We start from the raw sequence: 18,497 nt of genomic DNA on the forward strand, positions 1-18,497 counted from the left end.
TTTCCCAAATTTTTACTTTTCCCCAGCTTGTCACCCATGTGCACTGGGTTCATAGACGTCACCTACCCATTGTTTGTTAAATAAAAATAAACTCACTGAAGATGGGCTAGTATTAAAAAGTTAGTTCTGCAGTTTTGAACAAGTCAATAAAACTGTTTCTATTATCAGATGTGCACTAGATAACTTTGTTTAGGGGTTCATCACCTGCTTGTTGCTACTGATATGTCACCTTACATTTATTTACACTGATATACCTTACATTTGTTACATTACAGGTGGTTTTATAGCTCAAAAATACCTAGAAAAACAGGCATTCTGACTGACTTGGTCTGGTTTGGTGAAGATGGAAAGGTTTAATGCCCTACTGTGAAACATTCCAAACAAAGCAATAACATCTCTATAGAGAAAAGCATTTGACGACCCTCCACCAGAAAAGTTACACAATGCACCTTTAAGTGGTTTTAGATCAATATTTTGGTTTACAATATTTGCATGTGTTCCAGAAGAAAGCCTGTCCACTCTTTAAATAAAAAATAACTTTATTCATACAATAATACATAAAGTACATTTGCATCATGATTGTACAAGCCCAGTCGGCCATAAAATACTCGTTCAGGTCTGTGATTGAGTAGTGTTCTGAGTGAACGCTAGCTCAGATGGAGGACTGTGTTGTGGCTGGGGCACAGGGTCTGGTTTAAGGGAGGCCATGATGACTCCGAAAGCTGAGAGTCCAGGCGTTTGTATGGTTTCTTGGACTGGCGTCTCCCACGCAGCAGACGCAGACAGTTCAGAAGGCCCAGGTCTACCAACAACTGAAACAGCACAAGGAAAGAGGTCAGACTTCTAATGGCTGTGGGAAACGCATTGTGGATTCAGATTGTTGGTAAAACATAATATAATATAATAATATTTCAAGGGCCATATTAGGCAAATTTCTGATCTGTGTTATAATGTTTCCTCATCAAAAACATGCCTGAAGTTGTGTTTGGCTTTATTCTCAAATGTTTAACACAAATCCTGCATATTTATGTGTGTTAAGTGTTCTTTTCTCAAATGGAAAACACTCTGTCTTGTCGCTGTTAACTTAAAAGCTACCACTACATGACATCACAAGGTGGAACAGAGCATTTTGAGCTTTGCAGAGGTAGATAGACTAAGAATAAACAAATACTCAAACATGTGAATGAACAAAACACAATTCTAGGTATGTTTTTGGTGAGGTAACAGCATTATAACATGGCTTAAAGCTCACAAGAGTAAATTTGTGTAATATAGGACCTTTACTGTATTTATTAGCATTTGCGTTTTAATTTCTAAAGTAAATGCAGGTGATGTGTCTTACAGTATTTTGTTTATTGTCATTATTCAATGGAAATGTCTCTAAGGACAACTGGGCATTTTTAACAGACCGGAAAGACCACACAATGTCTGAGGAAAGTGAGCAACAACATGACTATGATTTAGGAGCAGGACCACACCTCAACCACCCCCTGCTCCACTCCATACAATCACGGCTCATCTCAACCACGCTTTCAATTACCCTATTTATACGGCCTATCCGGACATCACCCTCTGTCTCCGCTCGTCCATCCTTCAGCCTGAAGACATCATCTACAAGGACGGGGGGTTCCTGAATCGGCTGGGTGACCATTTTGGATTGGAGACTGAGCCCCCACCCTGAGTCTCACATCTATCCACCATCAAAAAATATCTTTATTGTATTCCATTGTTGTGGTGTGGTGCTTGCTAGTGAATACATTCCTGAGGAGTTCACTTTGTCACATAAGATAACAATTAAAATGTCACTTACTTCCATCAGTAAACAGGTGAAGAAGTTGAGGGCAGCCAAACCGACAAGCACAAATTTGAAGCCCATATCGTCCACAGGGTACAGAGATAAGAATCTTCTTATGAAAGCCACAGGATACATGACCAGCCAGATCATGAGTGCAGAGAAAAGCAGTAGCAGCGCCAGGAACCAGCCTGCACACACACAATCACATTTAGACTGTGAAAGATGCACTGTGGAACTTTTCTGGTACAGGGTCTGACACCTGCTGGACTCCATGTTGTTTTTTTCCTGAAGTGTTCTACAGTATGGCATTTAATTTAACTATCTCCAAGGAGACAAGTTACAGGTCAGAACTGTGGGGAAGTGAGCCCACTCACAGTAATAATGCATGTTATTGCGGTAGTTTTAAAAATTCAAAACACCTAATTGAATAAATACATCATATATTTGTTTCATGCCATATTGTGGAACATCCCCAGCAAAGCAATAATATCACCATGGAGACAAGCAGATGAAGGATCCTCCACCCGAAAAGTTACACAGTGCACCTTCAACACACTACAAATACTGCCATGTGTTGTAGTGAAGATTTGATGAAAAAACACTATCTCCTTTACATAAAATGATCATGTGACTAATAATACAAAGGACCTATTCCGATATTGGAGACACTTCACAAAGTGACATTTCAGCAGCACATTTTAAAAGAGTCTATATTACGCTGTTTTTTTCTCATCAAAAACATGCCTGAAGCGGTGTTCTATTTCATTCACACGTTTAACACACAAATCCTGCATATTTAGGCCGAGTTCTTCTCTCAAACAGAAAACACTGTGTTCCACCTTGTGATGTCATGTGGAAATACAGTAATAATCCATACACCTTCACTAGAATCATTTGGATAATTTCAGTGCTGGAATTTCCAAACTACTGAACTAATGGTAAAAAGGTAAGCTAAAAACTCTTGCTTCATGACATCACAAGTTGGGATAGAGCATTTTGAGCTTTGGAGATGTAGACAGACTAATAATGCAAGATTACTCAAACATGTGAATGAAACAAACACAACTCCAGGTATGTCTTGCAGTCATTATAACATGGCTTAAAACTCACAAGTCAATTTTGGGTAATATAGGACATTTAATGTAAATAAAACAAACTCAGTACACTACCATTATAGTAGAGCGGTTTCTTGTGGGGGTGGGCCTTTGTCACAACTATTGCCATAAAGATGTACTGGAAACCGGACACTGCAAACAGACTGGTGTCTTCTATGTTGGGCCAGTTATCTTCTCCAGGTATTGTTCCATTGATTGGGACATACCTATGGATGGTACAAGATATGAGCTTTACTTCGAATAGGCCCGTCACAGTAACACATTTTGAAGTACGATATATTGTTGAAATTAATATATAAACGATAAACGATAATATTGAAACTAATTTATGCTACTGACACAATAACCCTATAGCAGTTATGCTCAAAAACTATTCTAAATGTATAATATAAGAAAAAAAACACAAACAAATAATAGCAGAATTAATCACTTTAGTAGATAGTGTGTACATATAATGTACAAGTTTTTTATTCAACCCTCTACCAGAGATGTAACGATATGTAAATAACATAATACGATAAAATTATGATATTTTTTACGATACAATTGCAATATTGTAGAGAACAGAATTGAAGAAATGCTACTTTTTCCTTAAAAGGCATTGACTTGGGGCTACATTAACGTCACGGTCCAGAATTGAGATAGAACATTTCTTTATAACAGTTATTTCTTCATGTTTTCTGCATTGAAATAGAACAAAAGATCATGGTCTATGTAGTTTCCTCTATTTTTCGAACTGTTGTTGCAATAAAGCAAAGCGTTTACACAAAGAAGCTTATAATTTGATAAATTGTGACGGCCCACGATATTATTGAAAGAACTTTGACAGTACGATATCATGATATTTTGATTATTTTTTACAACCCAAACCTCTACAGCTCAAATCATGATCATAGTACAGAAATATACCAAAAAGTTCCTCACTAGTACAACGACAAAGTCCAAAATGTATTGTTCCATCTCTCATTTACTGATAAGTTGATATAGTAATTATCGCGGCAGACCTAACGGCGACTAAAGGAGTCTGTTTGTACAGTTTGGTTTTGCACTGACCAGTCTTGGGATATAGTGAAAAGAATGGCTCCCGTCTGTCCCAGAACGACGAGAGAGGCGTGGATCAGGAGACTGCCCAGGACTGGGAGAGACCACAGACTGGCTGGAGGTCTGCGTGTATGGAGTTCATCGCTGGGGCCGCCTTTCCCCATTACGATAGCCAGAAAAGTGACAAGAACCAAGTCAAAGAAGAGGAACTGCAAATCTGCCAGGTTTGTTCTCATCTGGATGCACACAAAAACATGACAAACGTTAATTACAGAAACACTCTTGGTGTTTCTGTAATTAACCGTTGTCACTGAAAGTGAAAACGAGTGTATTTGTGTTAAAGTTGAATTGTGTAAGGTCTGGTAGAGGGTTGCCATCTGCTTGTCTTCATCAAGATGTTCCACAATATGGCATTAAACGTATCTATTTTCATAAATACAAGTATGTGACAAAACCAGGCAAAGTTATAGTTCAGATCTGGGGACAGGCAAGCCTGCTGAAAGTTCAGATGCATGCTTTTTAAGGTATTTCTGAGCAATTATACACTGATAATTACAATCAATCCAAGATAAATGACCTTAATGCCATACAGTGGAACATTTTGGACAAAGCAGGTGACAGACCCCCCCACCCGAAAGTTACACATTGCATCTTTAAATCTTAACAGCAAATAAACCAAACAAAATAGGTTAGGCTTAAGACTTTGCAAACATGACAAAATGGGACTTTGAGCGTACTCACTGTGTAGAGAATGAGGACAGAGCAAAACTGAATGAGGCTGTACAGGGCCACGTATCTGAAGAGACTGAAGGACGTGACCAGAGAACAGCGACCCTCCCTGCACACACACACACACACACACACACATTCGAACAGTAGTTAGACATGATACTCTACTCTCCACACCACCTATAACATATATCAGTATAACAGAATAAAGTGTCAAATGCCTTCTACAGTATGTGCTTTGCAGTCTGTGATTCCAAAGGTTCTATACAGCCCCACATAGATTAAAGTCTATTCATTTGTTTCTCAAAAAAAAAAAAAAGGATTTGGTGGATTTCCATTTTTTTCCCCCCATGTTTTCCTAACACTGTGCACTTTTGAACAGTCAAACTTCTAATAAAACTGTGACATTAACAATTTAGAATATTGTAAATCTTCATAGTTTCAAAGACCGTGCAATTATAGTTGAAGATCGTGTGGTCTTCCTTAAAGGTGCATTGTGTAACTTGTTACTGCTTTGTCTGGAATGTTTCACAGTAGGGTATTAGACCTTTCTACCATCATGGAGACAAACCCAGGCCAAGTTACAGGTCAGATCTGTGGAGAGGTGACCATGGTCACAGTCAGAATGCCTGTTTTTTTAGGTGTTTTTGAGCTATAAAACCACCTGTAATTTAATAGACGTAAAGTGGATCTTTTTAATATCATATTGTGGAGCAATGACATATCCACAGAAACAAGCAGGTGACAAACCCACTACCGAAACGTTACACAGTGCACCTTTAAACTCAGATTTCTCAAATGTTGTGAGTGTGTCTCTAACAATGCCATTTTTAATCAAAGGTGTTGGTGGTTGTCAAGTTGTAATACTAAATTTTGTTTACTTTGTGTTTTACACTACGGAGCTCTCTGACCTGATGAGCAGAGGGACACAGCTGATGTTCTGGATCTTGGAGGTGAACGGTGAAGCCACAGACGCCTCGGCCTCAGACAGAGAGATGCCCACATCAGCAGCTCTCAGTGCCCCACAGTCATTGGCTCCGTCTCCACACATGCCCACTCTGTACCTTTGGGGCAAACATCACAAGTTACTTTTCATTTGGCAGTATTCAGAGTTCAGTTTCTTTTCTAAACTCAAAGGAATACAGTGCTTGATCACAACATTTAGGCTTAATCAGTGAGAAAAATAGAAAAACACAGATCAGGATTTTTTTCTTCTCCAGTCAGTAATAACAAATGTAAAGCTGTTTTCATAGTTAATCCTGTTACGTTTTTACTCTATAATTTAAATGCAACTTGTTGTAAAAGTACTCTAAATATTCAGAATACTATACTCTGATTGAACCATGTATCAGAATACCTTACATTTTAATGCGGGCATTCAGTATTCTGTAACTAAATCCATTTTCAAAGTATTCTTCCCATCACTCAACGGAGAGGAGATGCAACTCACTTAAGTTTTCGTAGTTCCGTCACCAGCTGGGTTTTCTGATCTGGAGCCATGCGAGCAAAAACTGTAGCCCTCATTAAAACCTAAAAAACATTTGATCAAATGTAAGTTAATAGTTTCTGAATGTTCTTTGTAATTAAGTTGTTTTAAATGTGCTATAAATATGAACTGAATTATGTGCCCTTACCTTAGGTAGTTGGTCTGGGAAGTAGTCACTAAGAACAGCAAATGACTTGCCGTTGATGGCTAAGTGATAGTTATACCCACTCTGGTACAGACCCTGATAACAAACCACAATAAAAACATGTCAGTCCACTGATCTCATCTGTGCTGCACTTATATTGTTCTATTAGGGATGTAACAATATCTAAATCTCTCTCTATTCAAAATTGTGAATATACTATTCTTCCTTTTTAAAATGCCTTGACAAGACTTTGGTTCGGTCCTCATCCAAAGAAATACGATTCAAAAGTGCTTATTCCTTCACATAGTCTGCACTGAAACTACAAAGGATCATGGTCTATGTAGTTCCCTCTGTTTTTAGCCACTGCTGCACCATAACAATGAAAAGAGACTTGTAATTCAATATATTGTGAAACTTTTGATGATACAATATCACAATATTTTGGTTATTATTACATCTCCATGTTCTATGCCACTGTTTTCATTGTGTTTATGAACATGAGTCTCTCTTGTTTGCATTCGGTCTTGGGGGCAGACTTACATGTGTGTTGATTTCTATACTGTCCTGAGCAGCAGCACCATCGTCCGCCAAGCTGTACCTCAGAGTGGGGCGAGACTGGTCAGTGTGGGGCGAAGCTTTGACAAAGATCACTCTCTCATCAGAACCAATCATTCCACAGCTCTTTGCAACATTCACTGCAGTTAAGATGTTGTCACCTGCGAGCACAGAGAAGCACAGAGTACAGCTGTAAGTGTAACGAGTCTTCTGAATGGGGTATGTGAAAAAAAGTGCTCTGTAAAACTAATGCATTATTATTCTCTCTGTGTCAATCTGCTTCAATGAAAATTATCCCAAATCACAACAAAAAATTAAAGAAAGTATAACTGAAAAACAATATTGCCTTAGCTTCTATTAACGGCTGGGTGATGTGGACAAAAATTTTTATAATTTTTTTGGTACACACTGGATAATTACGATTTTTATAGATTTTAATTGAAGTCAGAAAAGGGACTGCTCGTTTTTCAAATGGCGGAAGTTCTAGACATTTTCATTCTTATCGTATCTTATTATTTAAGAAATTGTAAACTACCCAATATTACATTTATATAGATCTTTAATTTCAACTGCACAGTAACCCTGCTTTGCAATTTAAGAAAGTCTGGAGTAAACTGGTTTCATGATTATTCTCAATTTCACAATTTTTCAAAATCTCGATGTGTACAAACCCCAGTTAATCAAATTAATTACATTAATTGCCCAGCCTTACTTGCATTTATGAAGAAAGGCTTTAACATAGCATCCATACCAGTGACCATGATGGTGCGCAGACTGGCCAGCTTCAGCATGTTAATGACACTGGGAGTCTCTGTTTTCACCAGGTTCTTCATCATGAGGAGGCCCAGAAAGTGCAGATCTTTCTCTACTTCCCCTCTACGGAGTAAATGCATTACTGTGTTAATGCCAATGCTTAATGTTAATGTGCACTTTTAAAAAACGTTTAGGCTTGACTCACCGTTGGATGGTGTTCAAGTCTGTGTCTAAAGCTATTGGTTTGTAGCCAAGTGCAAGAACCCTCAGCCCATCTTTGGAGAAATTCGACAGTGTGGTGGTGAACTGTGCTGGCACTGAAACAAAAAAGGCGAGTGGTTACTAGTTTATTGACGATGCACTGCTCAACTTTTCTGGCTGAGGATCCATGAGTCGGTTGTCTCTGGGGAGATATTATTGCTTTGCTTTGTTCTTATTGCTAAAAAATACAACATTTCTCTCTGTGAATAGTGTTGCCTCTCTACAGATCTGACCTGTAACCTAGTGTTGTCTCCCTTGAGATAGATAGGTTTAATCTGCACCGTGGAACATTCTACACAAGCAGGTGATGGAGCCTCCACCAGACATGTTACACAATGTACCTTTAATATATCAGTCATTTAACATTGACCATAAAAATGAAAGGAAATCATAAAATCAGTCACTGACCAGTTTCCTCTTTGCAAAGGCTCGCCACCATCTCTGGAGAGCCTTTGAGAAACGCTACCACAGACTGTCCCCCCGGGGTCACAGTCACTACGCTCATCCTCTGAAGAGCCGAGCTGAAAGGAAACCGCCGAACGATGGCCACAGCCTGTACACAAAAAGCATTGTACAGAATCAGCACTGTTGCTCAAATATGTGTTTTTATTATAATGTGAAATCCTACATTTGTGTGCTTTTCTGTGGGAGGCTTCATCACCGCCAGGACTCTGTGACCTCCAAACTCAGAATTCAGAGTTTGTCTATTCCCTTGAGGCTCATCCAGAATCTGCAAAAGAGATACAAAGTAGATATGAGTTAAACAGTTTGAAGTTTTAGTTTTCACAAAAAGATTAAAAGGTCATATATTATGCAAAATTGACTCTAGTGAGCTTAACGCCATGTTAGAATGTTGCTACCTCCTCAAAAACATACCTGAAGTTCTGTTTTGTTTCATTCACATGTTTGAGTAACCTGCATTATTAAGGCTGAATTATAGTTCTGCATCGACTCAATGCACATTGCCACCGTGGTCTTGTCGCTGTCGTTTTTGATCTGCGTTGAGGTTTAACATGCAGTGAAGCAATTGACCACTACAGCGCTAAGGGTTGGATTGCGTTCATGTATACAAAATGAAGCAGGAAAGCAGAGTATCAGAGATGTATGTAGAACGGAGTACTGGAAATGCATGTAGAGAGGACCAATCACAGCCCTTATTGTCTGCGATTTGACGCACAACCATAAATTGGGCATTAGTCTGTCTACATCTCCAACACTCAAGTTAACACCTTTTACCTTTTGTTCAGTAGGGATTGGTCATTCCAGGGCTGAAATGATCCAAATGGTTCTAGTGAAGGTGTATGGAGTTACAAAACACAGTTTTTACTTTGAGAGAAGAACTAAATATGCAGGGTTTATTGTGTTAAACGTGTGAATGAAACAAAATACAACAAGATGTTTTTGATGAGGAAATAACATTATAACATAGATCACATAATAGCATTACAAGGGTTCTTTTAGCTTAAAATAATGAAAATGTAATTATATACATGTTGTTGTAGCTAATATACGCGTGGATGGCCCTTTAGACATGCATAAATCAGAACATTTTGAACAGGAAATGCACAGAATCAACAAAAACATAGAATTAAAATGAATTACCCAACCAGTGGACTCGACCATCTTGAGATCCAGGGGGTCTCCGAGTGGGTTCCCGTGCAGCAAAGTGAGTGTGTGGCAACAGGCTAGAGCCGAAAGCACAGGCCCCGGAGGGAGGCAGGACGGGTTCGGGACCAGCTCCGAGAAACCTGCACTACTGCCCTCCATCACACCCCACACATCCAGGCCATCTTCTGTTAGAGTTCCAGTCTAAGGGGGAAAATAGTAGAAATCAGTACCTAGTAAAATAATTATGGAAGAATAATTAGATCTGTCACACTAACAAACTTTGAAATTCAATATATTGCTGAAGTAAATACAGACAATAAACAATAAACATTGAAACTAATTTATGACACTGACACAAAAACCCAAGAGCAGATTTAAACCACAAAAACTATTCTAAATCTACAATACTGTTAAAAAAATGCAATAAATAAACAACAGAATTAAACACTTTAGTACTTAGTTTGCATCTGTAATGATTACACACATACTATAAACTTTTATGACCCCAGGAGGAATAGCTGCTGTCAAAAAAAATCCATAATGGCCTGGAAATGCGAATAAACAAACCTGTAGACTAATGTGTGTCTGGAGAGAATGTGATGTTCTGGAGTGAATGAACTGATAGATTATTTTGATAATGGATCTTGATTTTAAGGTGCTTAGAGAACTGAGTGTGAATGATAATACAGAATTTTTATGATGTTCAGTCATTGTAAAGACAGTTTGTTTGTTTGATTTTATGAATGTACAATTATCTCTCCTGATAAGGTTATTATATATTGAGTACTTTCCCTGCCTCATTAAATAAATAAACTAAATTAACTTTTACTTGTACATATGCATTTATATAATTACGCCTTATTTGACACCAGTCTCTTCCTATTTCTCCTACTTATTTAGAATTTATTATTACCCTTTTTTCTTTGTTATTATAATATATTATGATGTGTGAGCTACTGTGTCCAAGCAATTTCTCTTATGGATCAATAAAGTGTAAAGTCTATGTCTGCAACAAACAATCTATGAGCAACTCCACACATTAAGTTTTCATTTACCTTGTCAAAGCAGAATACAGACACTTTGCCGCTGATATTAATACGAGGAGGGCTGATGCAGAACACGTCCAGTTTCTTGAGTCTCTGTTGAGCATAAAGAGTGGCTGTGGTGATGGCAGCGGGCAGGGCCGGGGGCACCACGATCGTCACAATGTCCAGGGAGCGGACGATGATGTCCTTCAGAGAGGCCTGAGCACAGCAAATGATACAGGAATGAGTCAGTGAATGGTCAGACTGGCAATATGATTTTATTAGACACTTACATTGTATTTGACCAACAGGTGAATGCTGTAAATGGTTCCCATGCATGCTAAAATAAAAGACACATCCTAAATTTAAACTTGAAGGCAAAAACAACAAACACAGTGAGAGAAAAACTATAGCACTTTTATTCCTTACCTATTAAACCCAGAAAGAGGAGAAACTTGGAAGCATCTCGATTAAAGCGAAAGTCTGAATCCTGAGGATACAAAATGGAGCTCACCAAATTTCCTTTGGCTGTGAAAAATCCTGTAACAACAGTTTGAGAGCATGGGTCACCTCTGATGGACAGCAGTTTCAACATGTTGGTGCAGTGAGTTACCAGTGCTGGTTACTACAGCGACTGCGAGGCTGCCCTCCGGCCCGTCTCCTTTTCCCTGGATGACCTGAGTGCCACAGAACAGTGTGTATCGGCGCTCTTTTTCAGAATTGTATCTGTGATCTCCGGCAGGAAGAGGTGTTTTCAACACAGGAACACTCTCACCTAAAACAATTGAAAAATACAAATAGTAGCCTGTACTAAAGTAGAATATAATATTTTAGGAAAATCTATATTGCAAAGATGAGTACGCAACCATAACCAAAGAATTTACCTAGTGCTAAAAACTATAGTAAAAACATTACTGATGACTGTTAACGAGGAGACATTGTTCATAAAAAGAACATACTAAAACTAAACTTCTCTGTGCTGTTTCCTCATTGTGGGATAAATAATAGTAATCTCATCATCTTAATTTGCTTATGTACCACCATATGTGCTGACCATAGGAAGATTCAAGATAGACAGATTCCTATGGTGGAATCCTGAACTATGGCTGTATTAAAGCATCAAATCAAAGTTTATGTTTCATTGTATGTATATGTTTCAGTTTCATATTTTTATTTACAGAGTCATTAGAGCAACTCCCAACAGATGTTACCTGTGAGCATGCTCTCATTGACCAGACACTCCCCGGTCAGCAGGGCGGCGTCACAGGGCAGGAGCAGACCCTCAGCAGGGATCAGTATACAGTCTCCAGGAACCAGGTCCACTGAGCTCACCACCTGCTCCTCTGACAAAAGCCCATCATTAACATTCTTCCACAAATCGTTTCAACACGCTGCACCTCAGAGCCAGTACCACTACAGGGTTACACCGTCTAATGTGATTTTAACCCATGTTCCCATTATATGCATTGGACTGAATTAGTGTTGCATTTTGAATGAAGTTTTTTTTCCATCACTTGTGTGGACATAATGACACTACTATAACTTTACTTGTGTTATACCCTATCCAGGGTTTCATTTTGCTCTATGCTGTAACACTGTCTCACCTCCTGAGCTTTTACGGATCTTAACATCTACAACCAGACGGGCCATGTTGTGAAGAGTAACACTTTGCTGAAAAGACCAAGAGAAGTTAGTAAAACTACTGGTAAATGAAATTTATTATTTATTAATTATTCTAAGCATACCTTACGGATTTCATACAGTGAAACACCAATGGAGATGAGAGAGATCACGATTATACAAACAGCATAATAATAATAATGATCAGACAACCACAGACAGACGCTGGCTAACTGGAAAATGTAGAAAGGATTCAGAACCTGAGAGAGAAAGGGACAGTTATAAGACACTTTCTTCATAAAACATTATTTAATGTGATATAACTATAATACCTCTTCAAAAAGAAGTTGGATATAAGACTTCACAGGCACATCTATAAGGTTGGAGCCATACACTTGTCTCCTGAGAGACAGAATGGAAGAGGTTGAATAGTGCTTCTTGTAACTCAATTTTTTGGATTTTAGCTAGCTCCATATGTGACACACCAAACATTTATGTCACATAAGCAAACTATAAACCACTTATAAGAATAAATGAGAAGAATAACTTTATGTACATTTAGTTAGCCTCCTCCCACTAACCCTGTATGTAACCTGCTGTCTCGCTCTTACCTGAACATCTGCTCCTGAGGGCTCAGCCCTCTTTGGAACTCATGCAGATCTTGGCAGGTCCAGTCCTCATTGAGGATACTAAAGAAAAGAAAAGATAAATATGACATTATATTCTTTTGTAAAATAACAAACAAAACAACACCAACAGTATAATGGAGACAAAGGTAAGCTAATACCTAACACGAACAAATGATCCCTTTCTGTCCAGCCAAACATATCGCAGTCCATCAAGAAGGTAGTAGCGTAGCAGCGTTTTCTAAAATCACAAAATCACAAAACATTTTAATTTTACATACATTAACATTATTTACAGATTTTTCTAAAGTATAAACCAGTCTGTGTTTTCTGTACCTGGTCCTGCTGGTACAACTGAACAGTGTCTCTTGACTCAGTGTCATCCAGCTCTCCCAACATCTCCCAACTGAAACACACACACCGTAATTGTCACAAATGTTTGTCCAAATATTTGAGCAGTAATGAGGCGTGATTATGGCCGACCTGCCCTCCTCCATTTCTTCAGTGTAAACTTTTACTACATGCTGCTTGTCACCGCTGTCCTGAGAAAACACACGTATCAGATATATTGGACCAATTAATAATATAAAAAAAAGAGAAGAAATAAAAAAAGAGAAGAAAATGTAAATATAATACAACTTTTAAGCTTGTTTACAAAGCCACACAAACCAGTTTCAGGCTGACAGCCCAACTGTGTAATTATAGCCTACTGTTTGTGTATTGTTCAGATGTATTGACATATGACATTTCAATTCAACAAAAGGGAAGGGACAACATAATAGTGTCATATATAAATACAGCTGTTTGTTATTCCGCACTGACCGTTAAAAATAAAGTAATATCCCGTTACCTCATCAAAAAGAGACTGGGAGTTGTGTTTTGTTTCACTCACACACATTTAAGTAATTCTACATCAGCAGTCATGTCATGAATCAGTAGTTTTCACGTTGCAGCTCCTTTTATCTTTATTTCAGTAGAGATGTGCAATTATAGGGCTGAAATTATACAAATTATTCTACTGAAAGTGTATGCAGTTAAACACAGTAGAGCACTTCCAGTACTACCACCATAGACTGTATAAAGAAACTAAGCAAGTGTGACATCACCCAGAGCGTCACCCACAGCGTTCAGCGTCACTTAAATGAAGCTTGTGATGTTAGCTGCTACAGGGCGAATTTGGAGCCACTCTATTATGAATAAGACCTTTTAAATGGACAAAATAGTGAAATAAAAACACCAGTGTCGTGTAGTGCGTGTTAGTACAAACATTTTGCAACCAAAATGACGAGGCTCACAGGAGCAGTTACAGGGGGAGTGGCCACAATATTCCAATGAAGTCATTTGGAGCCAGGGTCAGTAGGAGCTGGAAGAGCCCGCACGCGAACTTCCTATTCGGAACGCAGTGGCTAGTGCATTCGCTATGTCCATTATACAGTGTGTGCTTATAACATGACATCGCAAGAGTGTTTCCTTTTTGAGAGAAGAACTCAGGCTAAATATGCAGGATTTGTGTGTTAAATCTGTGTGAAAAAAAAACAAAACACAATTCCTTGTCTTTTTTTGATGAGGAAACATTATAACTATAATAATAAATATTGTAATATAGGCCCTTTAAACTAAGCATTCTCATTTCACTTTGTCACTTTTATGCTGACCTTAGGTGCTATTAAGTAATACTTGGGTGCAAAAATATGTTTTGAAACCAGGGATCAGTCTGAGCCTTACTCGTATGAGGAGGACTTCCGCCAGTGCCAAGGGACAGGAAGAGCAGCGGGCGAGGACACCCAAACGTGGGCGCCAATAAAAAAACAAAGCGAGGAGCCCCCCGGTCAATAAGGCCAGCACCCGGCACAGCCATACACGCCATCGCACCCACTTGTAGCCCCTCGCATCCTGCAAACACAAAAAAAATACTCTTTTTAGTTTTAAGTCATGTTAGAATTAGGGGTGTCAAATTATCGCGTTAATTGCGATTAATTAATTACAGTCATATTTAGCGCGTTATGTTTTTTAATCGCGTTAATCTCATTTTTAATCTCTAAATTTAGTGTTTCTGTATGTGAGTTGCTTTATTATAAAACCTGTTTTTATGTGTTGATGGGACAACAACAACACACACACACACACACACAGAAACACATTTATACATTTTTTTATTTCAGTAATTCCACTCATTGCCGGAAACCCACACAAAACGCGCGCAGTAAGAGAGATATAAATGTCATATTCACGTTGGCGGCGTCAGTCGCACAATGGACGAGGTCGAAGAGCCAGTAGAACAGAGGCAGCAGCGCACAGGTAAAAACACATTCGTGTCTTGGAAATTATTCTCCCGACGTGAAATATAAAAGAAAATAACAAATATAATATCGCCTGAAAACAACCTGCATAGGCTCATGATCTCTGCACTGCTGTCCTATAGTGACCTGCCACATGAGGGGACACGCACACAAACAAACACAAACAAACACACACAAACACAAACACACACAAACGTCATCGTCATTAACCTGAGAACGCGCGGACCACGTTTCCTTCCGTAGACACTGCGCGAACACCGCTGTCCTCCCGTGAGCCGCGTATGGACTGTGTTTTCTCGCGTACGCTGTGCGCCTCTAAACCAGAACTAACACCAAGACTAAAACCAGGACTAAACCAGGTCTAAACCAGGACTAAACCAGGACTAAACCAGGACTAAACCAGGACTAAACCAGGACTAAACCCAGAACTAAAACCAGGTCTAAACCAGGACTAAACCAGAACTAAACCAGAACTAAAACCAGGACTAAACCAGGACTAAACCAGGACTAAAACCAGAACTAAAACCAGGACTAAACCAGGACTAAACCAGGACTAAAACCAGAACTAAAACCAGAACTAAAACCAGGTCTAAACCAGGACTAAACCAGGTCTAAACCAGGACTAAACCAGAACTAACACCAGGACTAAAACCAGGATTAATCCATTCCAGGACTAAACTAGGACTAAAGTAGGACTAAAGCAGGTCTAAACCAGGTCTAAACCAGGACTAAAACCAGTGATCTCATATATAAAGTATTTCTCTATCAATAATATTTTTAATATGGTTAAGGAAAGACTGATCTTTTTATTGTCTTTAAGTAGACAAAAGTTATTATGTTCAGATTTCCTCGTCTTTGCTACTTTACAGCAAACAGTTTCTTATTCATGGAGACTTGGGCTCAACAGCCAAATTGGAGAGATTTGTTAAACAATAAATGACTTTATAAAGTCACTTTTTTAAATCTATATCAGTCTTTTGATCTGCCACAATAATGTAATAATTAATTTAAATGAAAATACCTCAAATTGAAGGCTTTTCTCAGATTAAAATGAGATTAATTAGATTAATTAATTACAGATCATAATTAATTAATCTCTCAATTTTTTTAATCGCATGACAGCACTAGTTAGAATATTGTTACCTCCTCAAAAACATACCCATAGTTTTGTTTCATTCAAACATTTTTAGTAACCCTTTATTATTAATCTGTCTACATCTACAAAGCTCAAAATGCTCTGTGCCACCTTGTGATGTCATTAAGTGGTAGTTTTCATGTTAACAGCTACCTTGTACCTCTTGTTCAGTAAAAATTGGCAAGTTCAGATCTGAAATCATCCAAATGATACTAGTGACGGCGTACAAGGTTTAAAAACACAGCGGAGCACTTGCTGTATTGCCACATTACATCACAATTGGACAGTGTTTTCTGTTTGAGAAAAAAAATTGGCCTAAATTTGCAGGATTTGTATGTTAAACATGTGAATTAAAGAAAACACAACTCCAGGTATGTTTTTGAGATGGAAACAACAATGTAACATAGACCAGAATATAGCTTAATATAAAGTAATATAATTTAAAGAAACAAAAGTGTACAAAAGTGTACAAAAGTGTACTGCATATTAGTTTTAATGATAAAAATTGGTTTTGAATGAGTATTGAATTGCGTATCAAGGTTTTTACTGAGTGGATGTGACAAAAACACTCTTAAAAACATGCAACCTGAAAAATGGGTAGAAACCCTTACCATGTGTGAGTCTGGACAGAGCAGAGGGCAGTGGGCACAGGGGGTGGGCAGCTCACTCGGGGGCTCCCCTCGGCTCCCTGCAAAACAAATACAACAATTACCCACATCAGTAAATCCAAATCCACTACATTTTATAAACAAATACAGTTTCAAAGTGCTGCACATAAAAAGATAACATTACAAACAACAAAAGGTAAAGACGGATTATTTATCAACACAGCGGATGCACGTACAACCTGAGTACAGAAAGCGCCTCTTTCTGTGCGGTTTACATAGGGTGACCAGATTTTGAAAATCTGGGATGGTAGGTATAAATAAAATTGTGAAAAAGTATGTAGTATTGTCCATTCTCGACTCACGTGTGGGTCAGTGTGGAACCTGAAAGACAAAATACAGAAGTGCAGTCTTCTGTATTTTAGCTAAACAATCTGATTTAGATCTGGTTTAGAACGGATATAGTCCTATTTTAGCCCAAGTTTGGTCCTAATTTAGACCTGGTTAAGATCTAGTTTAGACCTGAAATATACCTGATATAGTCCTGGTTTAGTCCTAGTTTAGTCCTGGTTTAGATCAAATTGGTCCAAAACAGGGACACCTGGGACATTTCTTGTATAAAACTCGGACAGATCAATGATTTTGGATAAATCTGCTGGGACACAGGACACAGGGCTCAAAACTGGGACTGTCCTGGGTAAGTCACCTTAGGTTAACATGAAGTTACAGCATTAGCAAGCTAGTAGAGCATGACGTGATGTAGTGATAATACAACAGAGGGTATGAATCATAAAACTATAATACCATATAATATAATATAATGTGATGTAATATAATATAAAATAATAAAATTGTATTTATTTATTTATTATCCAAGGTATGAATGCTCAATTTAAAAGGTGCACTATGTAACTTTATAGTTGGGGGACAGTCACCTGCTTGTTTCTATGGATATATCAATGCTCTGCCTGAAATGTTCCACAGTGTGACATTACACAGCTCTACCTTACATTTATTCAATTACAGGTGGCTTTATAGCTCAAATATACCAGAAAACTTGTAACTTACATAGTGTGGTTTGGTCTCCATAAAGATAGAAAGGTTTAATGCCATACTGTGAAACATTCCACACAAAGCCTTCACCAGAAAAGTTCCAAAATGTATCTTTAACCTTGCCAGTCCTAAAATAATAATGAAATGAAAATAAAAATAACTCAGAAACACAGAGGACCACACAACTCAGGCAGTGTTAAAAGCCAAAGAATACACAAGACGAGACTTGAACTACATTATGTGGACAACTAGTTAGTAGGATGTGCAATGTTTGTGTACCTTGAGGCACACCTAAAAACAAACGAACAAGACTATTGCCAACAAGTAGTTAATTTAAGTTAAATAAAATGTACTGGCAATAAAAATACAAATTATATAACGTAGATTTTTATTTATCAATGAAAAAGATAGTAGTACTTCCATAGACTGTAGGGCACACTTCACTATTATTTTATTTTTTTAACGTTATATATGCGATGTGTTGCCAAATTACAAGGTATTTTTGTCTTGAGCGGAGACTTTAACCAGCCCTGAAGACATTTTGAGAATCAGATTTGTAGTTTCAAAACAAAAAGAGAAAACTGACGCTGAAAACGACGCAACCAGACAATTTTATAACCCGCCAGTCAGTCAGAAAAAAAACAC

The 18,497-nt window shown here is 38.1% G+C and overlaps 1 protein-coding gene across 2 annotated transcripts; it reads right to left on the reverse strand.

The window, feature by feature from the left end:
- Positions 1–521: 521 nt before the first annotated feature.
- On the reverse strand, positions 522–17,320 carry atp13a2 (ATPase cation transporting 13A2). 2 transcript variants are annotated; one of them, XM_055165539.1, is made up of 29 exons: positions 17,039–17,320; positions 16,806–16,882; positions 14,485–14,652; positions 13,243–13,301; positions 13,096–13,165; positions 12,921–13,000; positions 12,745–12,822; positions 12,466–12,535; positions 12,259–12,393; positions 12,118–12,184; positions 11,725–11,856; positions 11,127–11,288; positions 10,943–11,053; positions 10,807–10,853; positions 10,544–10,732; positions 9,483–9,689; positions 8,509–8,610; positions 8,289–8,433; positions 7,825–7,936; positions 7,579–7,742; positions 6,852–7,027; positions 6,315–6,407; positions 6,131–6,210; positions 5,592–5,744; positions 4,693–4,789; positions 3,964–4,187; positions 2,965–3,116; positions 1,811–1,983; positions 522–812 (listed from the first exon to the last, which is right to left on the reverse strand). In XM_055165539.1, exons 1-29 carry the CDS (start codon positions 17,151–17,153, stop codon positions 648–650), a joined length of 3,603 nt encoding a protein of 1,200 aa, XP_055021514.1. In that variant the 5' UTR covers positions 17,154–17,320; the 3' UTR covers positions 522–647. The 2 variants fall into 2 exon arrangements, with proteins under 2 accessions (XP_055021514.1, XP_055021515.1); XM_055165540.1 differs by having other exon boundaries at positions 7,618–7,742; positions 17,039–17,311.
- Positions 17,321–18,497: the final 1,177 nt, after the last annotated feature.

Source organism: Boleophthalmus pectinirostris, unplaced genomic scaffold (assembly GCF_026225935.1).
Source record: "Boleophthalmus pectinirostris isolate CB_2022bp ecotype Guang Dong unplaced genomic scaffold, ASM2622593v1 HiC_scaffold_8, whole genome shotgun sequence".
NCBI classification, from domain to species: Eukaryota; Metazoa; Chordata; class Actinopteri; order Gobiiformes; family Gobiidae; genus Boleophthalmus; species Boleophthalmus pectinirostris.